Source organism: Mauremys mutica, chromosome 19, assembly GCF_020497125.1.
Source record: "Mauremys mutica isolate MM-2020 ecotype Southern chromosome 19, ASM2049712v1, whole genome shotgun sequence".
Classification (NCBI taxonomy): Eukaryota; Metazoa; Chordata; order Testudines; family Geoemydidae; genus Mauremys; species Mauremys mutica.
In genome coordinates, this window is record NC_059090.1 from 7,265,704 (window position 1) to 7,284,379 (window position 18,676).

General features: G+C 51.5%; 1 protein-coding gene across 1 annotated transcript; it reads left to right on the forward strand.

Moving 5' to 3' along the window:
* Positions 1–810: 810 nt before the first annotated feature.
* Positions 811–8,092, forward strand: C19H17orf50 (chromosome 19 C17orf50 homolog). Its single transcript, XM_044994328.1, has 4 exons — positions 811–907; positions 2,501–2,756; positions 6,725–6,933; positions 7,730–8,092. The coding sequence occupies exons 2-4, from the start codon at positions 2,518–2,520 to the stop codon at positions 7,789–7,791; spliced, it is 510 nt and encodes a 169-aa protein (XP_044850263.1). The 5' UTR covers positions 811–907; positions 2,501–2,517; the 3' UTR covers positions 7,792–8,092.
* The last annotated feature ends 10,584 nt before the right edge of the window (positions 8,093–18,676 follow it).

Here is an 18,676-nt window from a genome sequence, read left to right on the forward strand (position 1 = left end):
ATGCCATGTGGTCACAACACCTGCATCACAGCCCCACAGTGTCGCCTCCGCACATCGGGAGCTGATGGGGCATCTCCCGAGGAAGAACCCGATCTATGTGCCCAGAGCGAGGCTGCGCCAGCAGAGTAGCCATGTCACCATCAGACCCCCAAGTGCAGCCACGTCTTGCCACACCTTATGCCTCTCTGAACAGAAATGCTGCAAACGGGGCAGCCCACGTCATTCCCTGCACCAGTCTGGTCCCTGCACCAATGAGCTCCTAAGTGCCCGAATGAAACCGGGCACCTCTCTAGAGGTTTACACGAATGATTCCTGGGCAGCAGCAAAACACATGGGGCCAGCGCTCCCCCACCCGCCTGTGGAGCGCGTGTGTCAGTGGACATTCAAAGAGAAGAGGATGCAGCTATATTAATGAGGCCCTTCCAAGTCACATTTCCCTGACTGGGGCCTGAAGAAAGATATGGTAACACCACGGAGGGGGGAGGGTGTCACAGAACCAGGGGAGAAGAGGGGACGCTGCTATAGGGTGTGGTTAGAGATTATATCAAGGAGAGGTTCTTCAGTGGTAACTAGGGGAGGTAGAACGGATCCCAGCAGGGGCAAAGACAGCTGGGAGTATGCACGAGTGGGTGGACAGATATTCTTGGCCTACTGCTCCCGCTGAAATCCACTCTCGCTGGTTTCAAAAGACACAAGGACGGGCCCTTAGGGTTAGATCTGTGGCAAAGCTGGGCCCTCATGTCCAATGACACAGCATGGGGTGACCCACCAGGTCACTCCCTTCCACTGGCCTGTGTGTAGAACCTGCCTGGAGAACCCCCAGGTGTCACAATGAGCCACGGCCCAGCGGCTGGCGGTTAGGGAGCTGACAGTGGCTTCGCAGCGAGTGGCAGGGAGGCCTTGGCAGGTGAGACTCGGCTAAGAGGCTTTCTCCTGAAATCCCTCGAAAGTTAATCTACAGGAGGAATTAAAAATGTTAAAGCTGAGTGAGCATGAGGACAGCTGGGGGCTTGTGATACTTAATCCTGCCTCAGCATAGGGGGCTAGATTAGGTGACCTCTCGAGGTCCCTTCCACCTCTTCATCACCCTGGTGTAATATGACAAGGGCCCAGACAAGGAGGGCAGGTCTTTCATGATCTTATTTAAAACCCAGCAACAGACTCTGTCTAATTCCCTAACCCTGCCCAATATTGGGAAAAAAGATTTTATATTCCCCTGGGAGTGTATTACCTTAATGAGGACTCCCTGGGCTGCTTGATGCCAGAGAGATCAGATGGACAGACCCAGCAGAAGCATGGGCTGCCTTGGCTCCAGCCATGCTGGATTTCATAGGAACACAGGGCTGAAAGGCACTTCCTGGATCACTGTGGCTGGTCCCCTTAATGCCTCATACAACCCCATGCTCCATTCCTCTTGGACCTGCGCACTGGCAGTGATCTCAGTATGCAGGACGCTGTCATGCTGCCCCCGGGCTCAGCGGTGGTTCCCGCATGAGTTTGGTTTCAAAGACTGAACTGTATCGGGCTTTATCTGGGGCATCTCATGGTTACCAGCACTCTAGCTACATCGACACAAGGCAAATGCTGCAAGAAATGATTTTGCACCATTCCGACGTTCAGTGCTCCCTCTGGGAGTGTGGCATTGCCATGTGCTTGGAGAGAAGAGTGAATTCCTGTGGTCCCCTTTCCCATCCCCTGCTGGAAGGAAGGGGGCGACTCCAGGCACCGGTTTGATCACTCATTGCTCCCTGCGTTGATTGGCCATCTCCAGGCAGTGCTCTGGGATTGGCATGCCGCTCGCTCAGACTAGAGCAGGGTGGGCGGAGCCCTGATAAGACCCACCAAGTCCAGACCCACACGGCTTGATTGAGCGGCAGAGGTGGAGCGTGGCTGGATTTTGGTGGCACACACGTATGTGTTAATGTGATTTGTTGCATTGTCCCTGGTGCTGGGCAATACCATGTAACATTATGCAAAGACCAATCGGCCAATGACAAACTCCCCCACCGTGGTTTGTTTAATGGCTGAGAGAGCATTGCAAGGATTTTACTTCAAAGCTTATAGACACAACAGGTCCCCTCCCCAAACCACACCCACCATTAACTATGGCCTAGCACAGCTGGTTACAGCTTGAGAGATGAGATGAGCCCCACATCATGCTTTGGAAGGCAACAGGCTTTGGGACCAGATAACTAAGTCCAGAGCAGGGGGCCTCTCACTGGTAATGCCCAATCCCAAGGCATCTGGATCCAGCAACCACCAGCCAAAGCACCCCTCGTGCTATGGAGGCAAAAGGCAGTTTTGTTCTGTGGTTTCACATAAGTGCCCAGAGGCCTTCGGCCACATGGTCAACCCAGAGAATGACCATCACATGAGTCAGGCAAGGAAGGGCCCTGGCTGGTCAGCAGGGTCCCTGGTCGTAGCAGCAGGTAGAGGATATAAACATACCGGGAGCCTTGGCCCCAACTTCATTTTATGCTGCTGTTTTCCCCTGCCCCAGCATTTTGCTAGCTTACCATGTCCTGGTGGAGAAAAGAAGAGGAGGAGGAGAAGGAGATGGCAGAGGAGGAGGCTGAGGAGCTGGAAGTGGTAGAAGAGGACACAGAGAAAGAGAACATAGTCTCCTACTCCCCCCTTTCTCCTCAGACGTCAAGCACAGAGCAGGTCCAAGAGCTGAACAAAGCAGAGGAGAACTGGCTCTGGGGCTGGCTCCCGCCTTTCTCCCTCTTCTCCGGGTTGACCACGCTGGCAGACAGGTACCGGCACTGGGAATCTGGGAGCAGGCCATGCTCTGCAGAGGGCGACTATCTGGGGGTAACATCCCCCATACCATAGGTGTGAGGGCCTCACACCTATGGTATGGGGGATGTTACTACAATGGCACGACAGCGTGGGAGGTGTCCCTCCAAGTCCTCTAGTGAACCCGGAGGGTCACTCCAATCTGCCACCATTTTCTTCCTAATTTCTAAATTCCCTGGACGCTGAAGCCCTCTGTCCCCAGCTCATGCACGGTTACCAGTGGAAGCATCCCACACACTGGGCCATCAGTGCGGCCAGGCGGCTCTGGAGGGACTGTTTGCATGACCTACTCCATCCTTGGCCTCTCCACTGAGACGGATCGTTATCGATGCCTGTTCTCTGAAATGAGAGGGAGCTCTGTGTGGATGAACTAGAGCTCTGCAAAGAACCGATTTTTCAGTTCAGTGGCTGAACCAAAACACTGGAAAACAGTTTGTTTCGGGGCAACCCAAAAAAGTAGTTTCATTTCATTTGGGGGCTTTTTTTAAAAAACTTGTTAAAAATAAAATTGCAGTAAAATGTTTTTAAAAAGGCATTTTGCATTAAAAAAATCTAACTGTTCTAGCTCAAAAATGTCAAAAATAAAATGTTTTGATTTAGGGGGAATTTTTCCCCCCCTTTTTTTCTTTTCTTTTTTTAACTGAAACACTTTGACAAATGTAACCCAAATTCATAGAATGTTTTGACTGTCCTAAATCTGCATTTTTTGACAAAGAAATTTTGGGCAGAAAAACGTTGTTGAACTGTTGTTACTTTGGAATACCGGGGTGATAGTTTTCCTGTTATGGACAATTATCCACTACAAGTGGGCCTGAGACTGGCAATAACTCATTTCATTTAGACCATATCACGACCATCACATGGGTAATGACTTTCAATCACTGCTAGCATGGAGTGGATTGAAAATGGTGACCTAGAGAGGAAACAGGCAACCTCCAGTTACCTCAATACTGATCCCTGTAGCGAGTCGGTGTGGCTCCCCTCCAGCCCAGCAGAGGGAGCTCCTTGCCAGACGCCCAAGTGGGCTGAGACACCACTTCCTGTCCCCGCCCCCCGGAAGTCAAGGGGCGGGACAGGAAGTATAAAAGGAAGACGCCAGAGCTCAGTCAGGAGCCAGCAGCCGCCGGGAGCAGACGTGCCGGCGGGAGCTCCTGACCGGGAGCCTTCTAGGAACCAAGGCAGCTGCCCAGACTGGCCTCCGCTTCCCCGCGCCCACTACAAGGAGGAGGAGCCGCCCGAGCCGCCCCGTGACAGGTACTGGGACCACCCGCCGGACCGCCCCTGCGCCCCCCCCGAAGAGGAGCCGCCGGGGCTTCCCCGGCCCTGCTTCCCGGAGGAACCGCCGGAGCAGGCCTGGCCGGACTTTCCGGAGGCACTACCAGACCTCCCCCAAGCCCGGACCCGGAGGAGCCGAGGACCTTTGACTGGCCCGATCCTGATCCAAGTGTGCAGGTAGGCCCCGAGGGGGATATGGAGTGTAGCCCGGGGATAGCCGACCCCTGTCAGGCTACGGACACTGAGGTCCCCATGTCAGTGTGTTGCGGTCAGGACCCCACTGACCAGCGGCCGTGAGAGCCGCTAATAGGGCCCCGGGCTGGAACACAGTGGAGTGGGCGGGCCTGTGTTCCCCCTGCCACCCCACTCGCGGGTGGCAGTTTCCCCCTCACCTCAGTGCTCAGCCCCTGCTCCAGAGGCCTGAGCCTATATTGACTTTGCTGTTGCTCAGCCCCTGCTCCAGAGGTCTGAGCCTATATTGACTTTGCTGTTGCTCAGCCCCTGCCCCAGAGGCCTGAGCCTATATTGACTTTGCTGTTGCTCAGCCCCTGCTCCAGAGGTCTGAGCCTATATTGACTTTGCTGTTGCTCAGCCCCTGCTCCAGAGGTCTGAGCCTATATTGACTTTGCTGTTGCTCAGCCCCTGCCCCAGAGGCCTGAGCCTATATTGACTTTGCTGTTGCTCAGCCCCTGCTCCAGAGGTCTGAGCCTATATTGACTTTGCTGTTGCTCAGCCCCTGCCCCAGAGGCCTGAGCCTATATTGACTTTGCTGTTGCTCAGCCCCTGCTCCAGAGGTCTGAGCCTATATTGACTTTGCTGTTGCTCAGCCCCTGCTCCAGAGGCCTGAGCCTATATTGACTTTGCTGTTGCTCAGCCCCTGCTCCAGAGGTCTGAGCCCAAGGACTGCTGTCCGACTACCCGCCCTAACTGAGGGCCGGGGCGTATACTTAGTGACTGTGTGCCTTGTGCGGCCCCTGCCTGAGGGTCTGGACCTGGACTCATACTGAGACTGATTGCCGTCATCCAGCCCCCCTGCTCCAGAGGGACTGGACTCATACTGAGACTGATTGCCGTTATCCAGCCCCCCTGCTCCAGAGGGACTGGACTCATACTGAGACTGGTTGCCGTTATCCAGCCCCCCGGCTCCAGAGGGACTGGACTCATATTGAGACTTTTTGCTGTTATCCAGCCCCCCTGCTCCAGAGGGTCTGGACTGCCCACGTAGAGGGGACAAGGAGCGAGTCGGTGTGGCTCCCCTCCGGCCCAGCAGGAGGGTTGAGCCCCGACGCGCCAGCTTACAATCCCTAAAGCCATTATCTTAAAGGAAACAACAAATCAAGGAAGAACAAAAGAAAAGTCTCCATATGAGAGCACCGTCTGTGCATCTCCTTTGGAATCTGCTGCTTCATTTCTGCCTCCCAAAATGTCAGCAGAAAGAATCAGTGCACAGAAAGCCAAGTCCGAGCTGGATTCCAAACTGGCACTGGTGCGACCACTGCTGGAATACCGTGTCCAGTTCTGGTGGCCACAATTCAGGAAGGATGTTGCTAAATTGGAGATGGTTCAGAGAAGAGCCACGAGAATGATTAAAGGATTAGCAAAAATGCCCTACAGTGATCGACTCAAAGAGCTCAATCTATTTAGCATAGCAAAGAGAAAGTTAAGGAGAGACTTGATTCCGGTCTATTAGTAGCTACGTGGGGAACTGGTATTTAATAGTGGGCTCTTCAGTCTAGCAGAGAAAGGTCTGACATGGCTGGAAATTGAAGCTAGACAGTGAGGGTAATTTATCACTGGAACAATTTAACAAGGGTCCTCCTGGTGGATTCTCCATCACTGACAATTTTTAACTCGAGAAGGGATGGTTTTCTGAAAGCTCTGCTCTAGGAATGATTTTGGGCAGGTCTCTGGCCTGTGTCATCCAGGAGGTCAGACTAGGTGGTCACAGTGGCCCCTTTTGGCCTTTGAATCTATGTACCAAAGCCAGTCCCCTCGTTTGTCCCTATGGCCCTCCAGACTACAATTCTTCCTGAGGAGAAAGGCAGGGTCGGACCTCCTTCCCAGCGTATCAATGGCATTCCTTCATCCGCAGACAGGGTTCGCTGTTGGGCTGGCGAGGCTTGTTCAGAGCAGGAGCTTGGTTCAGAGGGTAAGAATTTAGCAAGCAGGTCAAAATGTGGGTTCAGAAACCTAACCTAGGAACATGAGAATTGCCAGATCCCTGTCCCAGATAGCTCTGGTTTTCTGCTGGATCGATTAGACCCTTGATCTATCTCCACCTAATCTAGTGCCCTGTCCCCAAGTGTCCACTACCGGCTGCTTCAAAGGAAGGTGATCATCTGTACCATGCTGTCCAAAGGAGACATTTCTTCCTTAGTCTTGCAGGTCAGCAGCTGTCACCTCTGAAGTAGGAGATTTGATGTTTTATTTTCTTAGCTTGCATAATGAATGTGATTAGTCATCTGAAAATTAGCCAGCCATTTAAACACGCGTCATTTCATCACCTTGAAATTGACGTCTCCTAAACTTGCCACACAAGAAACACATGGTCTGCTGCTATAATCAGTGTCATCCCGCAGGGCTGGGGAGAGAGACTTGCCGCAGAGCAGAAGCCATGATGACTTCCTCTCATCTCCCTTTTCCTTCCTAGGAAGAGATCTCAGCAGGAGCCCATCTGTTGCCTGCTGGACAAGAAGAGGCGCCCAGGCAACACGTGCTCCGAGTGCGAGATCCTGTTCTGCAGGAAGTGTGAGGGGCTGCACTACAACCCGGGTTTCATAGAGCACTGCATCCTGGGCCATGGCAAGGAGGAGCCAGAGGGCAGGGGCTCGGGCCTCATCAGCCCCATTCTGAGCGCAGGTGGGTTCAACAAACAGCGGCTAGGCTGGGATTTGACAGTTGTGAACCACCAGGTGCATGGGCTCCAACCTGCCTCTTGTGCCGCCGGCATGGAACCGGAGCCAGCCCTAGGTATGTCGGGGCCTTGCGCAGAGGATCCTTGTGCTTCCCCTTTACTCCCATCTCAAAGCAGATCCCCCTCTCCTGCACTCCCCCTTCCCTACATCAGTCACTTCCCATCCCTTTGCCCCCATTCTCCCCTTCCTCTTGCTAAGGAGTGGAACCCAAGCCAGCCTGCACGTGCACTGTCCGAGAAACTCAGTGTGAATTGCATACCCTTCTCTGGGGCTGCCTCCGAACCAGCCTGTCTCTTCCTGCTCCCAGCGCCCTGCGCTCTTCCAGCCGGCTGGCTTCCTCCTGCAGTAGAGCTCTTCCCAGAATCATGGCATCTCTCAAATGGTAAAGCCCTCGCTAGCCACCTCTCCGGCTCCAGTTCTGGCTGGAAGCTCAGCCTGCACGGGGCGTAACATCAGCACCGAGGAGACACAGCTGATGCCAGCATTGCACAGGGTTAGGGCCACAGTAGATTCCCAAGCTGGTGCAGCTGGCTGGGGGCTGGCACCTGCCTTGCGGCAGGGAGCAGCATCTAGAGCAGAGGCAAAAGGAGATGGGATATTATGAGAAAGCGAGAGACCACTAGACCACTGACAATTAAACACTGAGAGGCAATTGAAAGTCAGAGCATTCATCATTCAGGCTGTCAAACCCTCCCAACCCCACCCCTCTGCAATCATAACGTGATCGTCCCTTATTCCAGATTCCATCAACCTGGCTGTCGCTCCAGGGGGAACAGAAGATGAAGAAATAAAGAGAAAATGAAGTGGCGACTGTAATCATTCTCCTTTATTCCCCCATAAATCACCTGACACCGCAGACAGGCAGAGACTGCATTGGCATCAGCTTTCTTGCTTCTAAGAGAAGGTGAGGGGCTGCCTGCAGGACGACTTCTCTGCCTGGCCCGTGTGCTCAGTGATCTTCCACAGCACACAAGAGACTTTCCAATAGGACTGGTTGAAAATTAGCCATTGGAACTTTTTCCTTGATGGAAAATGGGGGGTTTTCAACTGAACAAAGATTTCTGCAGAAAGTATCTGTTTTTACTCAAAACCATTTGGTGTGTCACCGCAAACGTGAAAATCTGAACACTTGGGGCCAACCAACAATTTATTTATTTTTAATTTCTACAGGCTTTGGTCAAAAAAAAATAGTTTGGTTTGCAGCATTTTCAGCCAAAAGTTTGTGGGGTTTGGTTGCCAAAAATTGAGAAATTTTTCAGTTTGGGGCTTTTTGTCAAAAAAAAAAAGGGGGGGGGAATTTCCACCCAAAAACCCTCCCAACAAACCCAAACATTTCCCGACCCGCTCTCCCCTTGCCGGCCCCCCACCCCACCCCGCCAATGGAAGAGAAAAGCAATACAGAAGGTTTCGTACTTACCTCAGACCAATATCTCCACCTTCTCCTCTTCCATGCTGGCATCTGAGTGCTACACATAAGAATAAGGGTATTATACAGATTGCATTAGCAACCCAACAAAGTGGCAGGCACTTTCCAACCGGAGACAGAGACAGTCCCTGGATGGGAAGCATGTTAAAAAAATCCCAAGGATGCAGAGGGATTAGTCAGGGTGCTAAAAAGGGCTACACCTAAGAGTAATGGGCTGCAAGAGGCTATGGTAGGGTCTGTTGGTGGAGGAAGGCATTTGACAGTGGCCGGAGATACATACATCCTGCACAGTCAATGCTGGGAATGGAAAAGAGCTTTGGAGCCGAACAAGCATCTTTCCATTGGCTGCAGTGGACTTTGGCTCTCGCCCCAGGGTTTGATCATGCCTGTCTTCTGTGATTGGCACCTCTTCAACCGCCACTCACTGATAATTCCCCCACATCAGTCCCGTTTCCACTGACGGGCCACCAGCATGGGTCATGTCTGTACGGGGAAGCTGCTGAAATTCTCCCACCATGAGTCTAGCGCTGATGCAAGCTCTCCCAGGGCTAGCAGGGAGGGGGGCACTAGCCTTTGTTGCCTGCTGGTGTTCCAGACAGTGCTGACACCAGTGCTGGCAGGCAATAGCTCGGCCACCATTGCTAACACAGGCAGCACTGCACTGCTGACAGATCATTGGCAGAAGATTTCTGAACATTCTTTGCGTAGAAGCGCCCTGACTTGGAGCGCGGAGCTTCATTAGAGCCACTCATCAGCGGGTCAGGGAGGCTGAAATTTGCCCGTGGAGAAGGCCTACACACCTTAAATCACAGCTAAGCCCTCAAAATAGGGTCGTGCATAGGCCTTGTGCCTGTTGTGACAGATGCTATTTTGCCAGTGTTCAGGGATTGAAACAGTTGTCATGCAATCCCCGGGCGATGCTCTGGAACTGCTTCCCACAAAGCCAGGCAGGACTTTGGGGAGCCTCCTCTCCCTTGGAGCAGACTGCCTGCAGGGCAAGAAGCTCACACGGCTTCACCTTCCTGGGTCTGACCTTGGAGCATTCAGCATCCTCTGCCCCTCCGTGCGCTTCCCACAGCGAGTCCGCCCAGGCGGGGTCCTGGGGAAGCCACAGGGTCCTGCACCCCCATTTCGCAGTCAGACGTGACTCTCAGCCAGCCAGTAAAACAGAGGTTTATCCGATGCCAGGAACATGGTCTAAAACAGAGCTTGTAGGTACAGAGAACGAGACCCCTCAGGTGGGTCCATTCTGGGGCCCAGGAAGCCAGACAACCATGTCTGCCCTCACTCCTCGTCCCCAGCCAGCTCCAAACTCAAACCCCCTCCAGCCCATCCTTTCTGGCCTTTGTCTCTTTCCTGGGCCAGGAGATCACCTGATCTCTTTGTTGATCTTTAGCCATTCCCTTGCAGGGGGGAATGGGGGAATTGCAGCCCTTTGTTGCCAGGAGACAGAGTGTTGGCCATTTATGCACGCTGGAGACTTAAGAAATGCATAGGGGAAACTGAGGCACCCACACAGTATTCAGAGGAAACATTAAGAACAGTCCCACTTCGTCACACCAGGGACCCCAGAACAGTGCTCGGCAGGAAACGGTTTTCTCATCCCACCAAAAAAAAAAAAAAGATTTGAACATTTTTTCCCCATCCCAAATGGAGACAAAAAGTTAAAAATCTTCAAAATTTTTACGACCTTAAAATCTTTGGGGTGGGGTGGGGTGATCAGTTTGGGTCAATTGAAATATTTTACTTCAATAATTTTGAAACTTTTCGTTTCGACCTTCCTTCCCCACCCCCACTATAATGAGCTGAAATTGCCAAACAAAAAGCTTTCAAACTGGGAAACCAAAACTTTGCATTTCAAAAATGTTGCAATGGGACAGTTCGACAGCTTCAAAACTTTGTTTTCCAACATTGGTTTGAGCCAGGAGCTTCTTGGAAACCGACCCTCTCCCGCCAACAGCTTTGGCTTTAGCGAATCAGCAGTTCCTGAGGAAAAAACATTTTGTCAAAAAATTCCCCACCAGCTCAACTCCAGAGCTAACACCATGAGCTGCCGCAGCACGAGCTAAAGAGCCGGGCTCTGTACCGGGGGCTGTAGGACCCGGGTTGTCCGTGGTGGATTGGGCAAGACACACACTGACCGGTGGGTTACATTGGCCCTCTGCAAAGGAGTCAATTTCAGGCCAAGGAAGTGAGCCTCTCCCAGCAGCTCTTGTGGTCACATTGTGTGTATGAGCGCGTGTGTGAGAGAGAGATTCTGTTACTCTCCCTCAAGGTGGTCTTCGCCCTCCCTAGGGCTCAGTTACTTTCATGTAGGGGCAGTAGTGAGTTAAAAGCTGCAGGGCAGTGATCTGCGAATAGGGGTGCTAATTGGATAGCAGGTGAAGCACCAGTAGGAAACCCGGGGACCGGGGGAGCACTTGGGTTCTGGCTGATGAAGGCACAAGAAAAGCTGAGCTCTCTAATCAGACAGACAAGCTGAGTTTTTCCTCTCTGTGCGTCCTCTTTGGCCCTGCTCACACTACCATGCTAGCAGTGGCAGCTGTTGATAGCCGAGGTCCGGCAGCTGTGTGGATCGGCCGGAAGTTCTAACTCTAGAATACGGATCTTGCTGGGGATGCGTGTTAAAACATGATGGTGCCATGATCTCCTTGTGCGCACAGGACCGAGCTGTGTTACAGCCCTGGGATTTATACATTCGCTGGTGTAGATGGACCCACCGTCCCTGTAGGGAGAACGGCAGGCTCTGGTTATTGCAGATCTCACAGCTAAATAGATAATTCTCATCCATAGAAGATGAAATGCTACTGTAAGTGCTTGTCTCTGGACCGGCCACATGCACTGGCCTGATGGGACCAGGCTGTCTCCTGTGGCCAATGGTGCCTGATTCACAAACTACTATCCTTGCTTTTCTCCTCTACGCTCTGCCGTCACCCAACTCTGTCCTCACCCAGTGAAGGACTTGGCCTAACACACCGGCTCTCAGTTCCTACCTTAGGAGCGCTGTCCTTTCATAGAGGTGCCTTTTGGCCCCTTGCTATATGCCTGTGTTGCTGATTTCACCAGTCCGCTAAGCTTCTTGGCTGTGGACTTTCCAGGCATTTGCCAGGAGATGACGCTGGGACCCCGGTGAGCCTACCAAACAGGAAGCAGAATGCAGGGCACCAGATAGCTGGCCATGGGCACCTGAGAGCTGAAGGCATTCATCAATAACCAGGCTGATGAAGAGGATGGTTCTTTTTCCTCCCCCCTGGGAGGCTCCAGCACCTGCAGGAAGAGGCAATTGTTTACACAGCTGTTTCCTGCCAGGTGATCCCCCAATAAAACATCCTACACACTGCCGCTGTCATGGCACAGCGCAGCCAGTGGGCTGAGCTACTCTCCTCTGACCTCAGCCCAAGACCTCCAGGGATTCTCCCCGGCCACCCACATGCTTGGTGACATTTCTCCTAAGCGCATGGCCCTCTGATCTCAGGGGGACGCTACCAAGCAGTCAATGAGGTGCTCATTGATCTGAAGCCACCCCTCCAATCCCAGTGACCGGCGGAAGGAAGAAGGCACGTACTCTGTCTATTCCACCGCTCGCCCTCCAGAACCTCCTGTCTGCTGCACAGGTGCTAGTGGGTCTGTGCTCCTCTGCCAGTCATTTCCAGCTCCCCCTCTCCCCTGTCCTTGTCAGTGGCAGCAGCATGAATGGACCTGATTCACGGCCTTCAACAGGGTTCTGCTTCGAGCTAGAAACGTAATGTTCGGAAGATCACCGCACTCCCCAAGGAAATTTTTGCCCTGGATGAGGTGGATTTTTCAAGCCTTGCTTGTTTCACTGGCCTTGGGTCTTGCAACACTGAAAGGCCTGCGATGTGCTCATCATCTCGCTGGTCCCACACAACCGCAACCTGTGCTAGAAGTGCAGGAAAGACATTTATAAGCAGGCAACTTCCAACCTTTTATATTTGCTCGTATATTTTTCTAGTTGCCTAGCAGGCTGCAATGCCTTCAGCTCCCTGGTTGGATTAGAATCACCCTGACTGGCGGGTAGGTATCCTGATGCCATGGATCTGGTCCCAGGGGAGCAGGTGAGTTCCAGGGATATTAGCACAGCAGGTGTCTGGAAGCTCATCCATTTGCTGGAAGAACTCCAGGTCTAGCTGCAGGTGCTTGGATGCCACAAAGCTGGGTTTCTGGCTGAAAGATTTGCTCCAGAGCTGGCAGCAGATGGCTGGATAGCATGAAGCCAGCCATTTAAGTTAGTGACTTAATCTGAAGACATTTTAGTACTATGCTGAGAGTCAAATACTGGTTTTGAAATCTGGACTCAGTGGGAATGCAGCAGTGTCAAACCCAAGCGTATAAAAAATAATGGATCAGGTCCAAAAAATTTGTGAGATTGGCATGAAAATCATGAGATTTTTAAAAATAATAAATATGGAGTTCTTTGTGTTTGCCTTCTGGTGTTTGAGCCTCTACGGTGCACTTGCTTCATGTCTTTAAGCTTTTCTCTGCCATCACAAGGACTAGACACTTAATTTCTTTTAATTTCTTCTGATCTTTTTCTATAAAAGACATGGCTCCAGGAGAACACCATTAATTGTGAAAGTTGGCAACACCAGAACATGAATAGTTCCCCAGACACTTGCTTTCCTTCCCCGTAACAAAGGCTTGCAGGATTACAGTGTCTAGTTTGGATCATTTGCTCAAAACCTCCAGAGAGAGAGAGAGAGATAATGGACATTTTATGGGCCATAGATTTAGCCTCACATGTGTTGGCTGCATCAGTGTAACCCCACCCCCAAGAGCAAGTGCGCAAGGAGTTTGTGACTTGACACAGAATTGAGCTCTGCCAGCCAACACCACACTGGGGAAGGAGGTCCGAGTGGCCCAAGAATCTCAAATATTCCCGCAGGCTCAGGAATGCTGCGTGCCTGACATACCGTGAGAAGCAAGGTCGCGGAGGAGAAAAGACCCATTGTAAAACGGGCTCTGAGACAGGGCTGCCTCGTGGCTTGCCGTATTGCATGAAGTAGGAGCTCCATCACACCCAGCCCAAGGAGCTAAGATGGGAGGATCTCAGCATAGACAACTGGGGTAGTGCTAATTAGCAGGTGCCCTGTGTATATTTCTTCGGCCCTGTCCCACAAGGGAGGTCAGGGGAAGCAGCTCCTTTTATTTTCCCTACTACTTCTTGGACTTGGTTGGAGAATCCTCTTCCTTCCATTTCTGCTTCCCCAGCTCACTTACTGCTCAGGATCAACCCTACAATAACAAACCAGCCTGCTGCTTTTGTGTAGCCCTACAATAACAAATCCACACGTGCTGCCCTGCACTCCAACAATAACAAACCAGTCCGCACGCAGCCCAGCGCTTCTGAGCAACCCTACGATAACAAACCAGGGTGTGTAGCCCAGCACTCTTGCATAACCATACAATAACAAATCATTACATGCAATGGAAAAAAAAACATTTCAGCTCAGGAAGAGATTTCCATTTTAAACTCCAGGAAGTTATTGTGACACAGAGTAGAAAAATGGGATTTAACATATTCTGACCAAACAGCTCAGCTGTGTCTTTTGTGGCTCATCCTGCACTGCCAGAAACCCTGCTTTCATCAGAGTCACATACTCTGAATTAGAGCAGCCCCCCGACATCCCCCAGCAATCCCTTAATTCCTCAGCAACTGTTCAGGGCATTCCACAATGCTTGTTCTTGAGATGATTTTACAAGTAAGGATGTGTATAGCTGCAGACAACGTGCTGCAATGAGAACAATCCCAGAATGCACAAAGCCTGACGGCTGAACATTGCACCATGGGATGCCTTCCCAGAAAGCAGTCTGGTCTGTAACCGGGCCCAGGCCTATTCAACATATTCATAAATGATCTGGAAAAGTGGGTAAACAGTGAGATGGCAAAATTTGCAGATGATACAAAACTACTCAAGGTAGTTAAGTCCCAGGCAGACTGCAAAGAGCTACAAAAGGATCTCACAAAACTGGGTGACTGGGCAACAAAATGGCAGATGAAATTCAGCATTGATAAGTGCAAAGTAATGCACATTGGAAAACATAATCCCAATTATACATATAAAATGATGGGGTGTAAATTAGCTGTTACCACGCAAGAAAGAGATCTGGGAGTCATTGTGGATAGTTCTCTGAAAATATTCACTCAGTGTGCAGCGGCAGTCAAAAAAGTTAACAGTGTTGGGAATCATTAAGAAGGGGATAGATAATAAAACAGAAAATATCATTGACCCTATATAAATCCATGATACACCCACATCTTGAATACTGCATGCAGATGTGGTCGCCCCATCTCAAAAAAGTTACATTGGAATTGGAAAAGGTTCAGAAAAGGGCAACAAAAATGATTAGGGTTATGGAACAGCCTCCGTATGAGGAGAAATTAATAAGATCGAGACTTTTCAGCTTGGAAAAGAGACGTCTACAGGGGGGATATGACAGAGGTCTAGAAAATCATGACTGGTGTGGAGAAAGTAAATAAGGAAGTGTTATTTACTCCTTCTCATAACACAAGAACTAGGGGGTCACCAAATGAAATTAATAGGCAGCAGATTTAAAACAAACAAAAGGAAGTATTTCTTCACACACCACATAGTCAACCTGTGGAACTCCTTGCCAGAGGATGTTGTGAAGGCCAAGACTATAACAGGGTTCAAAAAAGAACTAGATAAATTCATGGAGAATAGGTCCATCAATGGCTATTAGCCAGGCTGGGCAGGGATGGTGTCCCTAGCATCTATTTTCCAGAAGCTGGGAATGGGCGACAGGGGATGGATCACTTGGTGATTTCCTGTTCTGTTCATTCCCTCTGGGGCACCTGGCACTGGCCACTGTTGGCGGACAGGATACGGGGCTAGATGGATCTTTGGTCTGACCCAGTGTGGCCGTTCTAATGGTTATCTGGAAAAGCACAGTGCTTTGTGGATGCCTGATTCACAGGGAAGTGCCTTAAACCAGCATCACCAAAGCACATGGCGGCACCCTTTGGCTGTGGTTATTCTGCTTTAGTTACAGTGGAAGAACATGCTCTGAAACATTTTCCCCATGTAGAGAAGATCTTGTATAGCTCAGCAGCCTTTTAGCTCAGCAGCTAGCGAGATCCCATTCGGCCTTGAGCCTGGATGTTTATCTAGCACCATCTTGCTCGAATTCCAACACCCTGAAGCGCTCCCTGGCGAAGGAATGGGTCCAGGCTGTAAAAGCAAGTGACAGGTGAGCAACAGCGAGCTCTACTCATTGGGCCTCCTGCGTTAACGCAATTGGAGCCCATCTATGGAAAAGGATAAGCACGTTTCTCACTAGACAGTGGGGCCTGCATGGAGGTGAATGGCAGAGCCTGAGCACAGGGTCATAGATACAATCACAGACCTAGTGCTAGGGAAAAACCCCTTCACGAACGACCCCCCCTTCTCCAAGTGTCAGCCCGTATAGAAGCGGTTAAGAGCCTGGCAGTGCCTTGCATTTGTACAGCACCTTGCACAAGGGGTTTGTGGTCCATGATGGAGGCTCCAGGTGCTAAGATAATACAAATAAATCATCAGAACCCCTGAAACATACAGCAAGAGGCAGGCTCACCTCTGATCGGGGCTGCAGTCAGCACCCTTTACCATCAACATCTTGCCTCCTGCCACGCGAAGCACCTCCCACGACTGGAGAAGAGGCCACCTTGTTTAGTCGTTAGCGCAGGGCTTGGGTTTTGGTTCTACTCCCGGTTCTGCCACGGACTTGCTGCGTGGCCTTGGTCAGGTCCCCTTACCTTTGGGTGCTCCTGTTTCCCCGTTTGTAGAATGCGCCTAGCGATACCCACCTACCTCATGGGATTGGGGTGCGTTGTCGGGTTCAGTCACTTAGATGTATCGGGTGCTCTGCGACGGGGAGTGTAACTATTAGCAGACTATAGTTCAAGCCTTGGCCTAATTCCAACACGGCGTGAGATCCTCTTTGTCCTTCATCAAATGAGGCGCGTCTGTGCCGCCTCCAGGAACATGCCCGTTCATTAGCAATTCCACGTCTGATTTCCCTGAAGTCCGGGGAGCTGCCGTCCTTTCTGATTAACATGCTTGGCCTTTCTTCCCAGCCTCTTATCTGAAGAAGAAATTCCTTCCCAGCCCTTTCACAGACCTGTGATTGTTCTGTCCCTTCCCCCTATCTATCTCCCCCACTGCCCCTGCACCCTGGGAGCTGGTGGAGGTTGGGCTAGGAGGCCAGATCCCTCTGCGGGGTAAGTTGTTTGAGGGCTGCAAAGTTGGAGCAGGAATGAACTCGGCCCGTCCTGCCCTCCGCACGTATTGCGACACCTTCCGCACTGTTCTGCGCTTTATATGGCCAACATACCTGGGTATCAATAGGCAGCAAACAAAAAACACCCCTGGCATGTTACAACACGAACAAAAACAAACAGGGCAAATGCCCCTTTGTCTCTTCAGAAAGGGGGAGGAGTGACTCCTCAGCCAGCGCTGGTGTGGGCTAGGAAGTGGTCAATGTCGTGTCTCACCGGCTCATCCCCAAACAGATCCGGCATCACCCGTGCTCTGCTGCTATGGACGGCCATGAGTTAATCCTCCATGCTCCTCATTTCAGCTCTGGAGGAAAACGAAATTAACAAATCCCAATGCCGGAAGAAATCCTTGCTAATCAGGGGCCTGCTCGCATGCCAAGGCAGAACCAGGCCCTTATGTAGTATAATGCCCTTCAAACACACTGTAGCCCTGAATGCTTTGCAGAGTTAAACCAGCTCTTCATTGCAGGGACTGGGGTTTAGTACAGGGGAGAGGCAGCTGAGCAGGCAGTGGCCAGGGTGAAAAAGAGCCCTTGGGAAATCTGCATGTGCTGTTCTTGTGCCAGTTGCAATTTGAACAATCAAAGCTGTTTTGGACAGGTGCAGATGAAAAGCTTCTGACAGGTGCCCGCGACAATCAGATCAGAAGGAAACTTTTCCCCGGCCCTGGAAAATAACCCACTTAGTGCCTTTATTGTGAACACTGAATTTCACTACTTTGGTCCAAAACAGTATGTCTCCAGGATTCCACTAACAAAGCCAGACCACTCCACTCCCTTGCTGGCAGCTAAACTGTTAAAATAAACTCAGCAATGCCAACCACAAACATTCAAAAGAAACCAACAACCCAGACACCTCCCCCCAAAAAATCTCGAGAATGGCTTAAAAAAATCACGAGATTCCTTTTATTTGTATTCTGGGTTTTGAGCCTTTTAGAGTTCACTGCGGTCACATTCTCAAGCTTTTTCTCTGCAGCAAGGAAGGCTCGAAACTTGCAGTTGTTTTAAATGAAAGCTGAATTTCTCACAAAAATCACGTGCCTCCAGGAGCAGGGGGCTTTAAGAAAAACCAGCAGCTGTCGTGAGAGCTGGCAATATTGTGAGCTAAGGGTGAGATGCCAGAGATGCCTAAGGGGTTGGATACCCAGATCCCATTCATTGCAATATCCCTCTGATTGAGAGAGTAGAGTCATCGTTAGTTAGCAGGGTTCGCAACAGAGGACCTACCTGAGGTATCATCTTGCTCCCTACGCTTCAGCAGAGGGCTCAAGCTGGCATGAGAAATGTGAAGGGGCGGCTGGTACAGCCAGGGCTGGCTTTATGCAGAGTCCCCCGATTCCCTGGAATTGGGCCCCATGCCGAAGAGGGCCCTGCGCCTAAGGGGGCCCCGGTGGCATTTCAGTGGGGGGGGGAATCCTTCGGTGCCGCGGAAGACCCGGAGCGGACACCCCGCCGCCAAAGTCTTATTGGAAACCCAGGGGGCGGGCGGGCACAAGCCCACTCACTTCTAAAGGCCCCTCCCTCAGCCTAGCAGGAGGGGGACCCAGGGACCAAATGAATGCGGGGGACAACAAATGAGAAAAACAGGGACTGAGGCGAAGGTCATAGGTTCAAAACGAGGGCTCCGGATGGGGACACCGAGCGGAGAACCCTGGACAGCGCCCGTGCTTCTCAAAGGTGTCGAGGGAGCCAGCGGATGCCACCCAGTGGAACTCTGCCTGGATGGGTGAAACTAGGGAGGAACAGGAATAGGCCCCACAGTCGCAGAGCCCCCCTCGTCCAGCATCCTCCTCCTGCTAGTGTAGATGGAGAGTTTGGCCAGGGCCAGGAGGAGGTTGACAAGGTCTCACGACTTCGTGGGGAGTGCAAAAAGGAACAGGTGCGGGGAAAAGTGCAGCCAGAACCTCAACAAGAGGTTCTGGAGGAGCTGGAATAGGGGCTGCAACCTGGCACATTCAAGGTAGGC